This window comes from Prenolepis imparis, unplaced genomic scaffold (genome assembly GCF_030444845.1).
Source record: "Prenolepis imparis isolate NDT839.2.m4 unplaced genomic scaffold, iyPreImpa1.0 SCAF_14, whole genome shotgun sequence".
In the NCBI taxonomy this organism is placed as follows: domain Eukaryota; kingdom Metazoa; phylum Arthropoda; class Insecta; order Hymenoptera; family Formicidae; genus Prenolepis; species Prenolepis imparis.
The window spans coordinates 7,742,748-7,759,312 of NW_028141172.1; the positions used below are offsets into that span (position 1 = coordinate 7,742,748).

General features: G+C 29.5%; 2 protein-coding genes across 4 annotated transcripts; one reads left to right on the top strand and one right to left on the bottom strand.

Annotated features, from left to right (window-relative positions):
* Positions 1 to 213: 213 nt before the first annotated feature.
* On the bottom strand, positions 214 to 4,204 carry LOC145944979 (uncharacterized). 3 transcript variants are annotated; one of them, XM_083053708.1, is made up of 4 exons: positions 4,058 to 4,198; positions 3,769 to 3,871; positions 3,483 to 3,575; positions 215 to 3,381 (listed from the first exon to the last, which is right to left on the bottom strand). In XM_083053708.1, the coding sequence occupies exons 1-4, from the start codon at positions 4,063 to 4,065 to the stop codon at positions 1,447 to 1,449; spliced, it is 2,139 nt and encodes a 712-aa protein (XP_082909834.1). In that variant the 5' UTR covers positions 4,066 to 4,198; the 3' UTR covers positions 215 to 1,446. The 3 variants fall into 3 exon arrangements, with proteins under 3 accessions (XP_082909835.1, XP_082909834.1, XP_082909833.1); XM_083053707.1 differs by having other exon boundaries at positions 220 to 3,381; positions 3,769 to 3,936; positions 4,058 to 4,204; XM_083053709.1 differs by lacking the exon at positions 4,058 to 4,198 and having other exon boundaries at positions 214 to 3,381; positions 3,666 to 3,805.
* Positions 4,205 to 6,130: 1,926 nt separating this feature from the next.
* On the top strand, positions 6,131 to 8,163 carry LOC145944980 (uncharacterized). Its single transcript, XM_083053710.1, has 4 exons — positions 6,131 to 6,174; positions 6,249 to 6,344; positions 7,054 to 7,320; positions 7,454 to 8,163. Exon 4 carries the CDS (start codon positions 7,486 to 7,488, stop codon positions 8,023 to 8,025), a length of 540 nt encoding a protein of 179 aa, XP_082909836.1. The 5' UTR covers positions 6,131 to 6,174; positions 6,249 to 6,344; positions 7,054 to 7,320; positions 7,454 to 7,485; the 3' UTR covers positions 8,026 to 8,163.
* Positions 8,164 to 16,565: the final 8,402 nt, after the last annotated feature.

Here is a 16,565-nt window from a genome sequence, read left to right on the forward strand (position 1 = left end):
AATGTTTGAAACTCATTTTCTAAGATATTTAAAAAACGTTAAAATAATTGGTTAAGTCCCTTTTTATTCATTAAAAAAACGTTTATTTTAATGTTAATAATGTAAATATTTATTTAACGTTTATTAAATATTTTAAATAAAATTTATATTATATTAATATTAAAAAACGTTTTTTAATGAATAAAAAGGGACTTAATCAATTATTTTAATGTTTGTAAAATATCTTTGAAAAATGAGTTTCAAAAATTTTTTAAATATTTCTTTGCTACTTGGGAAGAAGGTATTTCATAAGGAATTTTTACATCAGTACATTCTCTATTATATATGTAATTTTATTGATTAATATTTTATTGAGCATTATGTGAGTGTGTAAATCAATAAAAAGTTCAATACTATTTTTTTCTATTTTTTTTATTAAAGTTACGACCAGTTGTAATAAGTTATAATAAATTATAAGAAATGTTCATTACTTTCTACATTTTACAATAATATTATAAGTTGATGTTTTCTTCTAAGACTTACACTATAATATTTACCTCATGTTTATTTGTAGTTTTATTGTTTACTTTAGTTTTATTAGATAGTGTTTTATATTTGTAATTTTATTAGAACTGTAAGAAAAAAAATAGATTGTAAATTAATTTTTTATTTAAATTTTATTCACTTCAAAAATACTCAAAAAATTAATTACAAAATTTAATTTATTTAATCGTGTAAACAACCATAGGGAATTTTACATACATATTTAAAATTATCTATTTGCATAAATATACATGGTCTGACTAAATTTACTGGCTTATACAGCGTGTCCCATAATTCGCGAACCACCCGTCAGTTGCAGGTAGAGTAGGTTAAACTGAGTAAAAAAGTCCTCTACCATTTTGCGATTTTCTCAATAATTAATGAGAAATAAATTAAAGAAAATCAGCCAATTCGAGCGATGATAAGCGTGCAGCGAGAAGAGACAGCCCACTCGGGGGTCCAGAGTTAGCGCTACTCGTATGTAGTTACTGTCTTTTGTAAAGCGCTCCTCCCCGCTTCATCGCGCGCCTAGCAACCGTGTAACATTATACTGTTTCTTTTCGCCGCATGCTTAGTAACGATATGAAACTGGGCTGTCTTTTCTCGCCGTCGTCACGCGAATTGGCTGATCTTCTTTAATTTATTTCTCATTAATTATTGCGAAAATCGCAAAATGGTAGAGGACTTTTCTATTCAGTTCAACATGCTCTACCTGCAACTGACGGGTGGTTCGCGAATTATGGGACACCCTGTATACTGTTAAAATACTATTACTGGCATCGCATTCCTTTATATGCTCAATAGGATTCAAAGATGTTAAATTTAATGTTTTTAATCTAAAAATGTTTACAAATAATACTACTTCTTCCACGTTTCCAAATTTCATCAAACAAATTTTATGAATATGACCAATTGAACCATTATCTAATTGTACAATTGAATTTTCTTGCAGCGTTGTTGTTGATAAGAAATTGTTGTGTATCTTACATCTTTATAAATAAGTTTATCAAAAAATAAGCACTTTTCTACTGGCTCGTTAAGTAATTCTATTTCTTCTGCTGTTAAAACGTAATTTTTTCCAGAACCTACTAAAATAGAATTGTTATTTAATTTTGTAGCTGTTTTTAATCTTACTTCAAAAAGAGAGTTACAAAATTCACTTACATGATGACTTATTGTTGTCTTATCAGAAAATGAAGTTATATTTTGGAATAATAATATTCTTTTTGTAAACTGAGGTATCATACGAGCTGGACTATGTTTATTTTTTAATAGTAATCTGTTCGCATTTTCAAATGGAAATGTATTATGTGCCCATAATGGACCATAATTTTCAACACTTTGACATAAATGTAACAATAAATGAACATTGTATGTCATTGCTTGTTTACCATAAAATGATTGGAATTTGACAACAAATTTAACAAGTAATGATTTCGCTTTGGTAAGAGCAATATGTATTATTGAATCTTGTAACAGAGTATTAACTGTTATTACAAAAAGTGACCAGTGTTGCAAATATTTATTTGGTAATATTCCGCGTAAACAAGTAAGTGAATAAAATAAAAGCCAAGATCGCCATTCTGATGCTCTCCATAACTTTCGTTCTGTCAAAGGCCTTGGTGTTCTCGTTATTATTTTTGGTGGTGATATGGATAACAAACGATTATTAATTATGTCCACTTTATAAGATTGTCCAATATAGTATTTTTTATTCACTGAAGTAAGAATGATTTCAGTAAATTGTCGTGTTACACCTAATAACACGGAATGCATATAATCAGGCGGCAAAGACTGCGCTAAATCAAAATATTTTAAATTCATCAAAAAGGACGGTCCTTTTATACCGAAAGTGTCCTCTACAGTAATCGTTTCTGATGTAATATTTTTCTTCATTAATTCTTTTATATCATTATCAGATCTAAGTGGTGGAATATTTGCAGAAATTGGAAACTTAACAAAATTATTAATTTGTTCTGTTGGATGCAAACAGTATGTATAACCAAATAAACCATTAAATTGTTTCATATTTAACATTTTACAACAAGCAACCGAATCGACAGAAGATAGTAATGGAAAAATTTTTGATATAACATCTTTTCCTTTATAATTCCATGAAATTCCTTCTGTAGACAATTCATTTGCTTGCTTGATAAAAATATCACCAAATACACTCATATTAGGTTGTGATTTATCAACCCATAATCCAACTGGTATTATATATTTTGTGCGAATATGTGGTGGCAATTCATTAATCATTATGAAATAGGGCCATATAGCTACTTTAGAAGTATCTGCTAGTTGGCACCCATCAGTATTAAATATGTAAGATAAATGTAACGTATCTTTTAAATATTCATTTTTTAAATAATTTTTACCATCAAAAATATCCTCCAATGCTTCATTGTTCTTTTTTTTTCTTTTATATTTATAGTCGAGATATTTTATTACCAATTTGTTTGATAATAATTTTTTAAATTGATCTTTTAAATTAAACTCAACAAAGAAAGACATTGTTGCTGTTGTTTTTATGTTAAATCCACACTCACAGATGTTTAAATTCCGAACAGATTCTTGTATACCTAAATATTTAGTGCAATTTGGACAATAAACATGATAATTCGCGGTTTTAATTTCTGCCGAAAAATATTTATGTAAGAGGAATTTAGTATCTGGTACTATTCGTTTACCAAATATCACGTTTATCATTTTTAATATATCTGTGATCGCTGTCCATGGTAAAGAATGGCGCAATCCTATTGTTAAACTCATCAATAAAACTTCGCCTTTAGATACAGTTGTAGATGTACTCAATTGCTCTTCCAAGAATGAATATTTATGATGCAAATTTTCTTCACTCTAAAATTAGAAATATTATATTAATTTCATGAAATTTTTTATAAAACAAAAAAATTTTTGCTAAGGAAAAATAAGCATACATATACAACAGAATTACATACTTGATTTGTATTTTCTCTTTCATCATTAATATTACTATTAATATTAGATAAATTAGTTGCTTCAGAATCACTTGTACTCAGAACATCATCTTTCTGTGAAAAAATGTTCTTATCATCATTTGTAGTACTAATATAGAAATAATAAAAATTACAATTATAAATATAAAAATTTTTTTACATTACATTCAAAATAGATTTTATCTTTATCAACATTGACTGATGTCTTCATAATAATATTTTCTTCTATAAACTCGGTTATTATCATTATCATAATTGTTATCATTACCATAGTCATAGTGTCATTGTCACCACTATCATCTTTAACTTTATCATCATTATCATCAATATTATTGCTTTCATCGTCATGGAATACAGATTCTTCATATACTCTTGAGGAACAATTAGATTCATTAATTTCAGAATTACCAGATTTTTCAAGTATATATGAATCATGCTGAAAGATTGATAGAATTAAATTTATAATTGTATGAAGGCAATTATTTGCTTAATTTATAAAAATTAAATTTATAAAACAATTTATAAAAATATTTGAAACATTTTATTAAAAACTTTACCTGTTCATTAATTTGTGAGTTATTTGATTGTAATGGGTCAAAGTTCTCAGAAAGACAAACTTTCTTTCTTCGTTTTATAGTAGATCGCGGAATGTCTGCTGTACACCCCTGTACCAAATAATTTTTGTATGGTCCTCTTTTTGGCATAATTTTTAATTAATTAATAACATTAATTGGCATTAAATAACATGAAATAAACACTTCTTATATTCTAGGTGTACAACTTTGCTTCCGCCAATTTCCTTGCTTCTGAATCATTCCCATGTCTTTAAGGCGTTTTGAAATTGCTTGTTGAGTCACTCCCAATGATCGTGCCAATTCTTCTTGACTTTGACTCGAGTCTTCATTAAGTAATGCCTCCAATTCTGCATCTTCGAAAACCTTCTCTCTTCCACCGCTATGCCGGTCTTCGACGTGAAAATCACCGTTCTTGAAGCGTTGAAACCACTCACGACACGTTCTTTCACTAATAGCGGCCTCACCATAAGTATTTGAGAGCATTCGATGAGCCTCAGCCGCAGATTTCTTCATATTGAAGCAGAAAATTAAAACCTCCCGCAAATGACGAGAATTTGGCTCGTAAACTGACATTTTCAATCGAGAATAACTTTATGATGCAGACACAAATCGACTAATGTTTCTATGGGGTTATGTTGACAGATGCCCAAGTTTATTGCATGACGTCTATGGCCGGTATTCATAGTCCGTTCTTATTTCAAGACCGTCTTAAGTAATGTCTTAAGATGCAAATACGGCTCTGTGATTGGTTAATCACATCTTAAGATTGTACTTGAGACAGTCTTAAATATAAGAACCGACTATGAATACCGGCCTATGATCTATTTATTTCGACCACTACTTACCGCTAAAGCCATCTATAGGAAAACGGCGGAAGCAAAGTTGTACACCTACTATTAAAATATTTATTTGTTTATTATAATTCTCAAAACAAGTTAGGTTAAAATTTATTAACATCGATAAAAACGTACTGCTAGTATTAAACATCTGTAGTTTATATCACGGCAGTGAGTAACAAAACATAGCTATGTTCGGAAACGTCACCCGAGTGCACTGTCTCTCTCTCTCTTTTATATCACGGACAGAAGTGATAGAGAGAGAGAGAGAGAGGGAGTGCATTCGGGTGACATTTCCGAACGCAACCCAGATGCTATGCAATCTACGTCGAACCAAGCAACGTGATTGGTCGAATATGTTTATGTTAGGCTGCGTTCGGAAATCACACTCTGATACGTCGGAGTGTCAGAGTATAATTTCCGAACGCAGCCCTACGGTTACGATTATGAAAAGTGACTGTGCCCGCCTTAAGTATTAATAATCAATTGTTGCTAACTTTATGTGCGTCTGTTAGGTTAGATAAGGTATTGAGTGGTCCAGTGTTAAATTGTTCTGTGTGTTTCTGTGATTACTTGTGAATAAGTACAGTTTATATATGTAATGATATATTTCATTTATTTATCATATTCCATGCTAATATAGGCTGGATTCCGTAAAGCGCATATGCACGCATTTTCTATAGTAAACGTGACGTGTACTATAGGTAAATGCGCGCATATGCGCTTTACGAAATCCAGCCATTATAATTAATAATGAATAATAAATTAAAGCTAGATAATATAAGGTGGACATGTGGGCTTACGTGTGCGTTTTAAATACAAAACAATTGTTATACGTACCTGTAACAGAATTGCTTAATTTTTCGTCAAACGATGAAGATTCATATAAAAAAAAATTTTTTTTTGGCAAGACGAAGCCAATAAATCGCCAGTTCCAGTGTACATTTTATTGATATCAAGTAAGTATAGCTTTCACAATTTATTGATTGTGTTAATAACTATATATATAAAAGTGTCTAATGCTTATTTAAAAAATCTCTATATACATAAAATTATTTATTTTGCTGTGAACATTTCAATGATACAAGTGTAAAATATTTGTAAATAATCTGAAAATATGTAATTTTTTCAGATAGTTTATCACTTCTTAAGATACAAATATCTAAGAAGAGACCTGCTGTGCCAAAAATTCATTATTCTGATTGTAATGCAAAATATGAACGAGAGAATGAAGTGGTTAAATATGTAAAAAAGAAACAGAAGGTAAATTAACAAATATTAATAAAATAACATAGAAAATACTTTTTATTATTTATAAAATTAAATATTAATTTTAGGTAATAGATGTTACCACAGCAAGAAAAAAGAAAGAGAGTGAAATTGTAAAAGCACATTTAGATGCTGAGAAACAAAAAATGGAAGAAAATAAAGAGGTATATTTTGATGAATTTAATATTAATAAAGTATTGGAAATTAATATATTAGAAATTAAAATATTGTTTATATTTAATAATAATAATTTAATGTTATCTTCCTAGCTGATATAAGGCCTCAACAGACTTTGGGTTCCTCATCTCTGCTTTAATCTTACTCCATTCCTTTCTGATTGTTCCTGCTTCCTCTTCCATATGTTATTCCTGGTTTTCTTTTACGTCTGTTATGCCTGCTATTTTATAGATTCCATTCAAATACCATTGTTTATATTTAAAGTGAGAAAGATGGTACTCAGTACGCTCTGAAATATTAAATTTAATATACTTAAAAATTTTAATTAATTAATATATGTAATGTATAATTATTTTTATATAATACTAAAAGAAAATATTGAAACAATTTGGATAAAATCATGAAATAGTTTTGCCATAAGCTAAAACATTAATATTAATTTTAATAGTATTATTTACAATCGTAATTATTCAACTTAAAAATTTATATTTCAGTATATTTATCTTTTTAATTTTAGAATGTCATCGACGAGAAGAATAATAATTCTGATTCAAATTTTTCACTACATAATATGATAAAAACATTCAAATATTTATAATAGATTTAAAGTTATTTTGCAATGCTACTGCTTTGCTTTATTCATTAACTAAGTATTATTCATTTTGTTTTTTTTTTATTAATATTATATTTTTTCAGAAATCCAAATATGATAATAAGTTGGTTGATATTATTTCTGCTATTAATGATGACGAAATATTAAAGAAAATTAGGTATTTATTCAGCGATTTTCAAATATGTTTAGCAGAACTTGATGAATTAAAAAAAAAAAAAATGTTGAGGCGAAAGAAACGAATAGAATTTTAACAGAAATACGTGATAATTTAGAAAAGGTTAATAATGAAAACAAGAAATTGAATGAAATATTTGATTTGCTCAAAGAAGTAGCCGATAATACATTATCTGGTAAGACTATACATAGTTCACTTATGTTAGCAGATTTTCTCATTTAAATAAAAAGGATTTATTTATATTTTTTATTATAATTACAATTAAAATGTTTTTTTTAATATTTTATAATTTTTTCAATCTTTAATAGGTACAAGCCAAGATGAAAACTACAAACAGAAAATGTCGGAGAATAATAAAGATGGGGAAATTACCTGCGACATAGACATACCGGAACCTATATATAATCACATTATGAGAGAAAAGGAACCCAGCTCCTTTATTACTAATATGTCATATGCAATCTGGGAACCAGAAGTATTGGCCAATCGTTGCGTTCGATCGCAAGTTAATGTAGCAGAACCAGAGCTGACTCCAACTAAAAAGTTTTCCGTTATTAATGAGTTCGAAAAATGGATGCGAGTCAAACGTAAAATGCCACAAATGTTAATTGATGAACAATTAGATCGTTCAAAAGTTAACAAGTATTTCAATGGGGCAATAACTGCTGCCCGCAAGAAAACTAACTACAATAATAAAGAAAAATGGAGCGGAAAAAAAACAATTAAAAAAGCAGAAACAACAGAGGACAAATCAAATAATCAAAAACATAGGTTGTATCATCGAACACAAAAAGTAGAAACAACAGAAGAAGAAACGAGCGATGATACAAATGAAGAAAAGAGCATGTTTGATAGTAATGATGATGAGAGTAATCAGTAAAACAAGTTAAAAAATAACAGTAATAAGAAAAACAAGTTAAAATTAGTGAAAAACAAGTAAAAATTTAAGATTTTAATTTTTTTATTACTTACCTGAATAATATTTGAATAACAAAATTACTTTTTGAAAATAAGACTTAATAAGACTTTAATTTTTTTAAAAATGTTACTTATATGAGTAAAAGGGTAACTATTATTACTTTTTTTAAATAAGAATTGATGACTAATTTTTTAAAACATGTTACTTATATGAGTAAAATTTAGGTAACTATTATTACTTGTTTAAAATAAGAATTGATAAGACTAATTTTTTAAATTTTGTGACATATGAATAAAATTTGGATAACTGAAATTACTTTTTAAAAATAATAAAAATAAAGGACCCCGCACCGGTCATAGGGGGAAAATGTCTTTCTGCGGATTTGGCTAATTTTTGGATATGTTGTAGTTCTCGTCATTCTGAACAAATGTCTCAATGGGCAGAATGATCTAATGAGCCGTTTCCGTGCTACAAGCCCTGAAAAGTCCAGATTTAACATGCAAAAGTATAAATTTTTCGACTCGAAATAAGGAAGGATGGATTTTTTTTCTTCAATTCTTAATTGTATTCATGACAATTATTGTTTAGAGTCGTATAAAGACAACGGATGTATGTAGTACAGTCCAATCTAAAAAAATTTATACTTTTGCATGTTAAATCTGGACTTTTCAGGGCTTGTAGCACGGAAACGGCTCATTAGATCATTCTGCCCATTGAGACATTTGTTCAGAATGACGAAAACTACAACATATCCAAAAATTAGCCAAATCTGCAGAAAGACATTTTCCCCCTATGACCGGTGCGGGGTCCTTTAATATTACCGTTTATATAATTATAAATAATTATGTTTTTAAAACTTCATATTTTAAATACATATGTATATATTTATAAATATTTTAATAAATATATTCATAAATTATTTTTTCGTAGTTATTTTCATATTTTTACAATATACATAATAAAATGTATAATGTAGCTCAATCACAGAATACATGTAAAAAGTTAATTTTTAAGGACTTATTTGTATATACAATCGCATAAACATATGTATAATGAAATTAATTGATCCATAAGCAAATGCATAAAATAGACCAATCAAGTTCCTCATGGATGTGATTATACAAATCTGGGTGCTTTCCAGCAATGACACAGTCCGACACAGAGTATCATTCTATCTTCTTTCAATACCAGTGAACATGAAAGATAGAATGATACACTGTGCCGCAATGTGTCGTTGCTGGAAAGCACCCTTTGTTTGCATAAGTCCTTAGGATACGTTTTCACCTGGCGCTATGACATTACGTGTCCGATTACAATTGTCAGTCGGCAAAAAATTAAAAATTAATCCTCTGACAACCGCAACTGCCAAGCGCAACTAAAAATAACTTTTCAAAATTGCTACCTTTACGACTGGCGACGGGATATTTGCAATCTATTGTAAAATGACCTTTATAGTTGCTTATAGAAAGTTGTAGCTCTCAGATTTTACATAGAAAGTTGTAATTTTCTACAACTAAATTATGTAATGTGGTTGTAGAAAATCATAACTTTTTACGTAAATTTATAAAAAACTACAAACATGGACCAAATCGCGTCAAATCGCGTAGATTTGACGTAAAAATCACGTTGAAATAATTCAAAAACTTGTAATTATATAATAAAAAATCATAGTTTTCACGTAATTTCGCGTAAAAAATTGTAAAGTTATTTTCACCAGGGATGGCAATATGTTCTTTATTGATATTTCTATCTGTCAGCATATGTATTTCAATTTCTTTTGCTGCAAGAATTCTTTAATAACCCAAGTCGATACTGAATGTGCAACGTCAATGAGATGTATCATTTCTCGTAGATTTTGATCGCTGGCCGGTATTATGCGGCAATGAAATCGAGACACGAAGCGTTGATTAACGAAAAATACAACACTTATAACACGAATTTTACTGTCGCGCGTTTAAGGAATAAATATTTAAGTTTAATTTTTAGGTTAATCGCGAGACCGAAAGGCGTATTGACGTACGTGTCCTATATATGCGAGAACCTAACTTTTACATACGGTTGGACGGAAAATGGCGGACGATTATACCTGCTCTTACAGAGCCTTAAGTATACTTATATACAGTAGGGACACACAGCGTCGGAACCTTTGATCTTTTTCAGCTGACCTTTCAGCAGTCCGCCATGTCTTTAGGTTGCAGCACCGTATCAATATTTTTGTTGTACCCATTATTATTAAAACAATTTTGCGCGAAATATTTTCGATATATTATTTTATAGTCATTTTTTCTGAATAAAAATTAAATATTGCATAAAACGCGAAATCAAAATGATAGTATTGTAGTTTTACAGATTATATTTTACTATAAATGTAATCACAGTAATGGAGTTATTGGGTTCTTTATGTTGAACGGGATTGGCATGACTTATAAAAATGGTCGCTTACGATGCGCAAGCAAATCTGCGCGGCTGATTTGAGAACAAAGGACTGTCCCTACTGTATGTAAGGCCGGTATTTATAGTCCCATCTTATATTTAAGATCGTCTTAAGTCTGGTCAGAGGTTGACTTAAGACCCCATTCAACCAATCAAATGGCTGCGTAGCATCTCAAGCTCGGACTTAAGACGATCTTAAATATAAGATCGGACTATGAATACCGGCCTAAGTATACTGTGGTCAGGGACTCGATTCTTGAATTCATTCGCAAGAGAAACGTATACGCAAATTCGGCTCTTACAGAAAAGTTGCAAGTTGATTGGCTATCGCATGGCTTTTAGCCAATCAACATGCAACTTTTCTGTAAGAGCCGAATTTGCGCATACGTTTCTCTTGCGAATGAATTCAAGAATCGAGCCCCTGATATCTCGATCATTTTACAGATGTTGATTGATTATAAAGGGAAAAGGATAGTTTTCGGGGGTTTTTAAGAGTGTGCTAAAGCCATCTGAAGTGCTGTTTAATCGAAATATCTTTTCATTAAAAAATGGCATCTAAGAATTTTCAACGTGTGCTTTCTCGCCTCTGACGTCACAATCCAATATGGCCGCGGTGAGCACCCAAGAGCCTTAAAGCTGGAACTTTGTACTTTGAGACGATTATAATGAAAATAATGTTACACCCGCCTATCTTGAGCAGTAACAACAGGTTTTCACTACGCGCGCGCGCTCGCCACTCATCTTACACCGCTCGCGAAATTGTGGAAATGTATACCTAAACAAACTTCCAGATTACATTTTTTATATTCACTTTTCTTGTCGTAAATTGAAATGGATTAAATTTCTGAAATTTAAAAATTTCAGAAATTAAAAAAATTTTTTAAAACTTCAAATTTAGATCAAGAAAAGTTAATATCGGATAAAAAATGTAGTTTGGAGGCTTGTTTACAATTACAACGAAATAGATATTACGAATATAAAGAAATAGATATTATTCCTGTTCTTATTAGTGGATATTTTTTAAGCGCCACCTGAACGAATACACATGAGCGAGCTTAATATTCAATATGGTCAACATACAGGGTATCCTAGAATTAGTGGTAAGCGAAAATGTCGAGAGAGAGAGAGGGAGGCCATCAATTTTTGCCATCATGTATCTTTGTAACTAACCCTTAAATTATAAAATTCTATTAAAGTAAACTCTACTTGAAAATAATTAAAGAATGTGATTTTGCGTTAATATTTTATTTCCACAAAGCTTAGTTTGCGAAAAACCTTTTATTTTCAATCTTTTATAACTCGAAAGTTTTTGCTGAGAAAAAATCGTCTAATGATCCCAGGAATCTGCCATTTAACAGAGGTGTACCACTAATTCTGGGACACCCTGTATATCGCGAAAACTTGTGTAGTTTGAAAAATTCGCTGTATACTAACGCCCTCAGGAAATATAACGGCCGAAGTAAGAAGTATAGTCGATAGCGATAAAAATGCGGTTACTTGAAAAAGAATATTATTATGTCGGTATACATATATACATACATACAGTGTCTCACATAAAAGTTACAAGCTGTTCCCTCCGCCACTGCTATAGAGTTATAGAGATATTAACTTTAATTTTTTTTAATTAAATGGGACAAGGTGCCTGAAAATTTGATGGATAAAAAAATGTTGATGATTTTTAAGGAACAAAAGGGGAGCCTCCCATTTAAAAAAAAATGGAATTACTATAATTTTTTCATATAAATCGATTTCTTGCAATTTTAGGCACAAAAAGTTATAAGGGCAGAATGATCAAAAAGTGAATAGCTTTTACGAGATATTTTTTGTACTTTAATATATGTGGTATAATTTTACATAAACTATAAAATATTTCGTGAAATATTCATATTCTGATAATCTTAGACATTAACAATCGATATAAAGATTCGAGACATTAATTGATATAAAAGGAAACGCACATAGTTGCTTTTAAAAGAAAAAGTATGTAATTTGCAACTATAGTAGCTACAAATTTTTTCTTTTACAATAATGTACATATAAAAATTATATAAAAAATTAATCACTTAATATTTAATTTATACTTTATACATATATTATATCTATAAAAATAAAAATATAAAAATTCCAGACCTATACATATATATTATTAATTCGAGAAACAGTTATCCAAAATGTCAGTGCTGGATTCTTTATGTCCTTTGAACACAATTTACTGTTAACGAAAAGAATAATTTTAAAACATTTCTATTTTTTTCTTAATGCCAATTTTGTATAAAAAGAGAATTATTTTTTTATAAAATTATATTTTTAAATAGAACTTTTATGTTGGTCGGTTTTTCTTTCTAATCTTATTTTTATAACATTTTAGACATAATACTTGTATTTTTCTTGTGATTTCAATAATTTTATATACTATTAATTTATATTTCTTGTTTAAAAATGTCATTTTTTACGAAGAATCATTATTTTATAAAGAACTAAATGAGAGGAGATGTATTTGATATTTCTTTTATATTTAAAATGAGAAGAATAGCATCGCAGTAGGATAAGTCTGATATTTAACGAACGTAAATGTGGTATAAAAGCTCCGTTTTCCTTTCCTACTGGCCTAGTAAAATCGCCCGAGGTCGCTCGAAATAGCATCACCATTTGAAGAGCAACAGCTAATAGCTTCAGTGAGTAGGAGTGAATAGGAACTAGGAACGGCAACGGGAGAAAGATATATATGCATATAGAAGGATATCTATATATAGGAGAAAAAACGAAAAGCCGGAAATTGCGATTGATCGAGATTAAATGGGTTCGAATAAAGCAAATGCTGACTTTTATCGCATTTTATTTGGTGGGTATTTGTCACGTCAGTGCATCATCGTAGAAAAAATAAGCTTCTGAAATAACAACTTGATATTTATCAAATTTTTGTCTCAATTGTTAATTTCATAAATATATAATAATTAAATAAAAATTTAATTACTACTTTTATATATAATACACTAGAATGACAAAATGAAATAAGTAAACATGTTATTTTTTAAATAGAATGACCTATTATGTTTTAATCTCTTCATGTAATTATGTTCGAAAGTAAAAAAATGTGTTATATGTATTTTCATTTTCTTTGAAAAGAAACTTCTGTCATTATAGTTATGCAGGGTCTACAGTAGAGTCGTAAAGTCATAAGTCGTAAGAAATTAACCAATCACAGTCGATTATTTTCCTCACACTCAACTGTGATTGGTCAATTTCTTACGACTTACGACTTTACGACTCTATTGTAGACCCCGCATTATACCTATCACCAATTATCCAATTTTGTTCCAAAAGAATAATATCTTCTAAGATATCAAAATTTTGTTTTTTTAAATAAAACAATTTGTTTTTTATATAAATCGGTTTTTTTTATTACTCTGCATTTAAAGATAAAGTTACAATTATCAAAAAATGAATAATTTATATCACAATTTGATATATTGAAATAATATAATATAAATAATATTGAAATATATTGAAAATAAATATTGAAATAATATAAAATATTTTCAATCTTTGATTAAAAAAAATATTCACTGGGGTGATTGAAATGAGCCGAAAATTTTACATCAATAAAACACATTTTAATGATATTTATGATAAATGTATCAAATGTGCAAAACATTTGTTAGAAATTTGTAATAAATATGATCAATAAACTTTACAAAATGAATATTATATAATAAACAGGATTGGTTTTCATTTATATTCACTATTATCGCTGCTTTGATCAATCATATTATCCAAAAAGATGGTTGATAGTACAAAATAAATATTTAAAAAATATCATATCTTACAATTAGATTAAAATTATCGTTATATAGCTACGATAATATATGTATATAGCCTACTGTGTTCATAGACTATTTTTAACTTTACATTAATAGCAATAATTTATTATGATATCTGAAGATTGTTTATTATTGTCTATTACAGTATAGAATATAATAAAATTCCTTAATCTTTTAAACGCGTCAAATATATATAAATTTCATATTTTTAATTCTTTCCCTTGCTATGAGAATATTTCAATGACACATAAAATGAGGATTCCATTTGGATAATATTAATAATAATATTTTTAATTTATGCGCAAATCCCAGATAGCCAAATCTGCCAATAGCAGAGATATAGTGTAAACTGTGTATTACATATTATATTGGCAAAACTCCAGCGGCAGACGAGCATAGTCTTCCATTTTATAGCTATTAGTGTCGACAGAAATGCAGCAGAAAACGAGCAGACTCTAACTGCATCATGATATACTAGAAAATGCAAAAATTAAAAGAGAATAGAACTTGCCAATAGAATTTGAATATTGTGTGTTTGCGTAAAATAATAAATGTATAAAAAAAAATTAAAACTAAAGTATACATGACACATAACATCATATGTTGATAGAATATATAGTTCAAATCAGGCTTATTTACACATATTTGTGAGTAGGAATCTCACATATACATGCCTTTCCCGAAGATCAAGGAGATTTATATAAGGTTTTCCCTACTCAAAACAAAAAGAGATCAAATTCGAATATACACAAAAATATTTCAGATAAATGTTATCTAAGAACTATTCGAATATTTAAAAATTTATATTCCGTCTTATTTAAAAAAAATAAGGAGCTTCCTAACATTTTTTTATCTCTCAAATGTTCAGACATCCTGTCTTATTTAATTTAAAAAAAAATGAAATTATTATGGCCCGTATTATGAACTCACATTTATCTCTAGATGTACTTCTAAAGCTAGAGGTGTCTCTAAAGTTAGAGAGGCCCGTATTATGAGCTCACATCTATCTCTAGATGTACCTCTAAATGTACCACGATAAATGTGGCCATATTATGAGCGCACATCTATCTCTAGATGTGTCTCTAAATGTGTCACGATAAATGTGGCGATATTATGAGCGCACATTTAGCGGCGCATCTAGAGGAAATCGCCTAAAAAACCTATTTTGTACCACATTTATAGCACATTTATGCTACTCTCGATAAATGTGCCCTTGGGTACATTTATTTGCGCCTCTAACTTTAGAGGCACATCTAAAAGATAGATGTAAGCTCTAAATGTGCGATAAATATATGATTGATTTTAGATGTACATTTATCTGCGCCTCTAACTTTAGAGGTACATCTAGAGATAGATGCGAGCTCATAATACGGGCCAATATCTCTAACAATGGCGGAGAAAATTTAATAGCTTGTAACACTTTATGTGGATACCCTGTATATGAGCATTATTTATTCCATACCGTATTTAAATATTTACTTCAACGATTCAACTTTTGCAAATACTTTCTCGATCTTGATATGGCAGTGAAGCATGATGCAAAAAAATCGTTGTGTGTCAACATACGATGTATTACGTGTATATATGCTTAATTTATGTCGGTCGCGGGAAGCAATGGTGAGGAAAGGCGGAGGAAAGAAGAGAAGGAACGGGGTATTATTGCGTAATAGAGTCTGTTGTTCGACGCTGTAACAACATTGCATCCCGTTGATGTAACTCTCAAAAATACGTACTTGGTATAACTTACACTTAGCGAGTGTACATCAATATGTACATCATGTATGCGCAAGCATTTGAATTTGCATGAGAATCACGTCGAACGTTGTTTGCGAGGAACTCAAGGCAATTCTTATTTCAATGTCTATATAAACGAGTTATACTTTCAAGGCTTTTCTGCAACTCCAAGTAAATAGGTGAAATTAAGTCATCCGCACTCTAACTATTGACGGATGAGACCATGAACTCATTGAACATTTATATTATATATATATATATATATATATATATATATATATATTTTCGTTGTATGTATATATTCAGTGGCGTAACAGTTTTGGTTGAGGCCCCCCCGCAAACATTTTTTTGGGCCCCCCTCCTACACACACACACATATATAATAAAACTTTTAAATATCATATTTTTAATAAATAAAAATTAAAGTTTTGCCAAAACGAAAATTAAGGCTACAAAATTTTTAGTAAAAATCCCCGGCCAGCGGGCCCCCCTAAGTCGCGGGCCCCCCCGCAT

Coding starts and splice junctions, on each gene's coding strand:
- LOC145944979 (XM_083053707.1), bottom strand. CDS start 4,204: ATGCCAAAAAGAGGACCATACAAAAATTATTTGGTACAGGGGTGTACA. Junction 3,937..4,057: donor ACTCACAAATTAATGAACAG/GTAAAGTTTTTA, acceptor TCAATCTTTCAG/CATGATTCATATATACTTGA. Junction 3,576..3,768: donor ACAATGACACTATGACTATG/GTAATGATAACA, acceptor ATTTTTTCACAG/AAAGATGATGTTCTGAGTAC.
- LOC145944980 (XM_083053710.1), top strand. CDS start 7,486: ATGTCGGAGAATAATAAAGATGGGGAAATTACCTGCGACATAGACATA.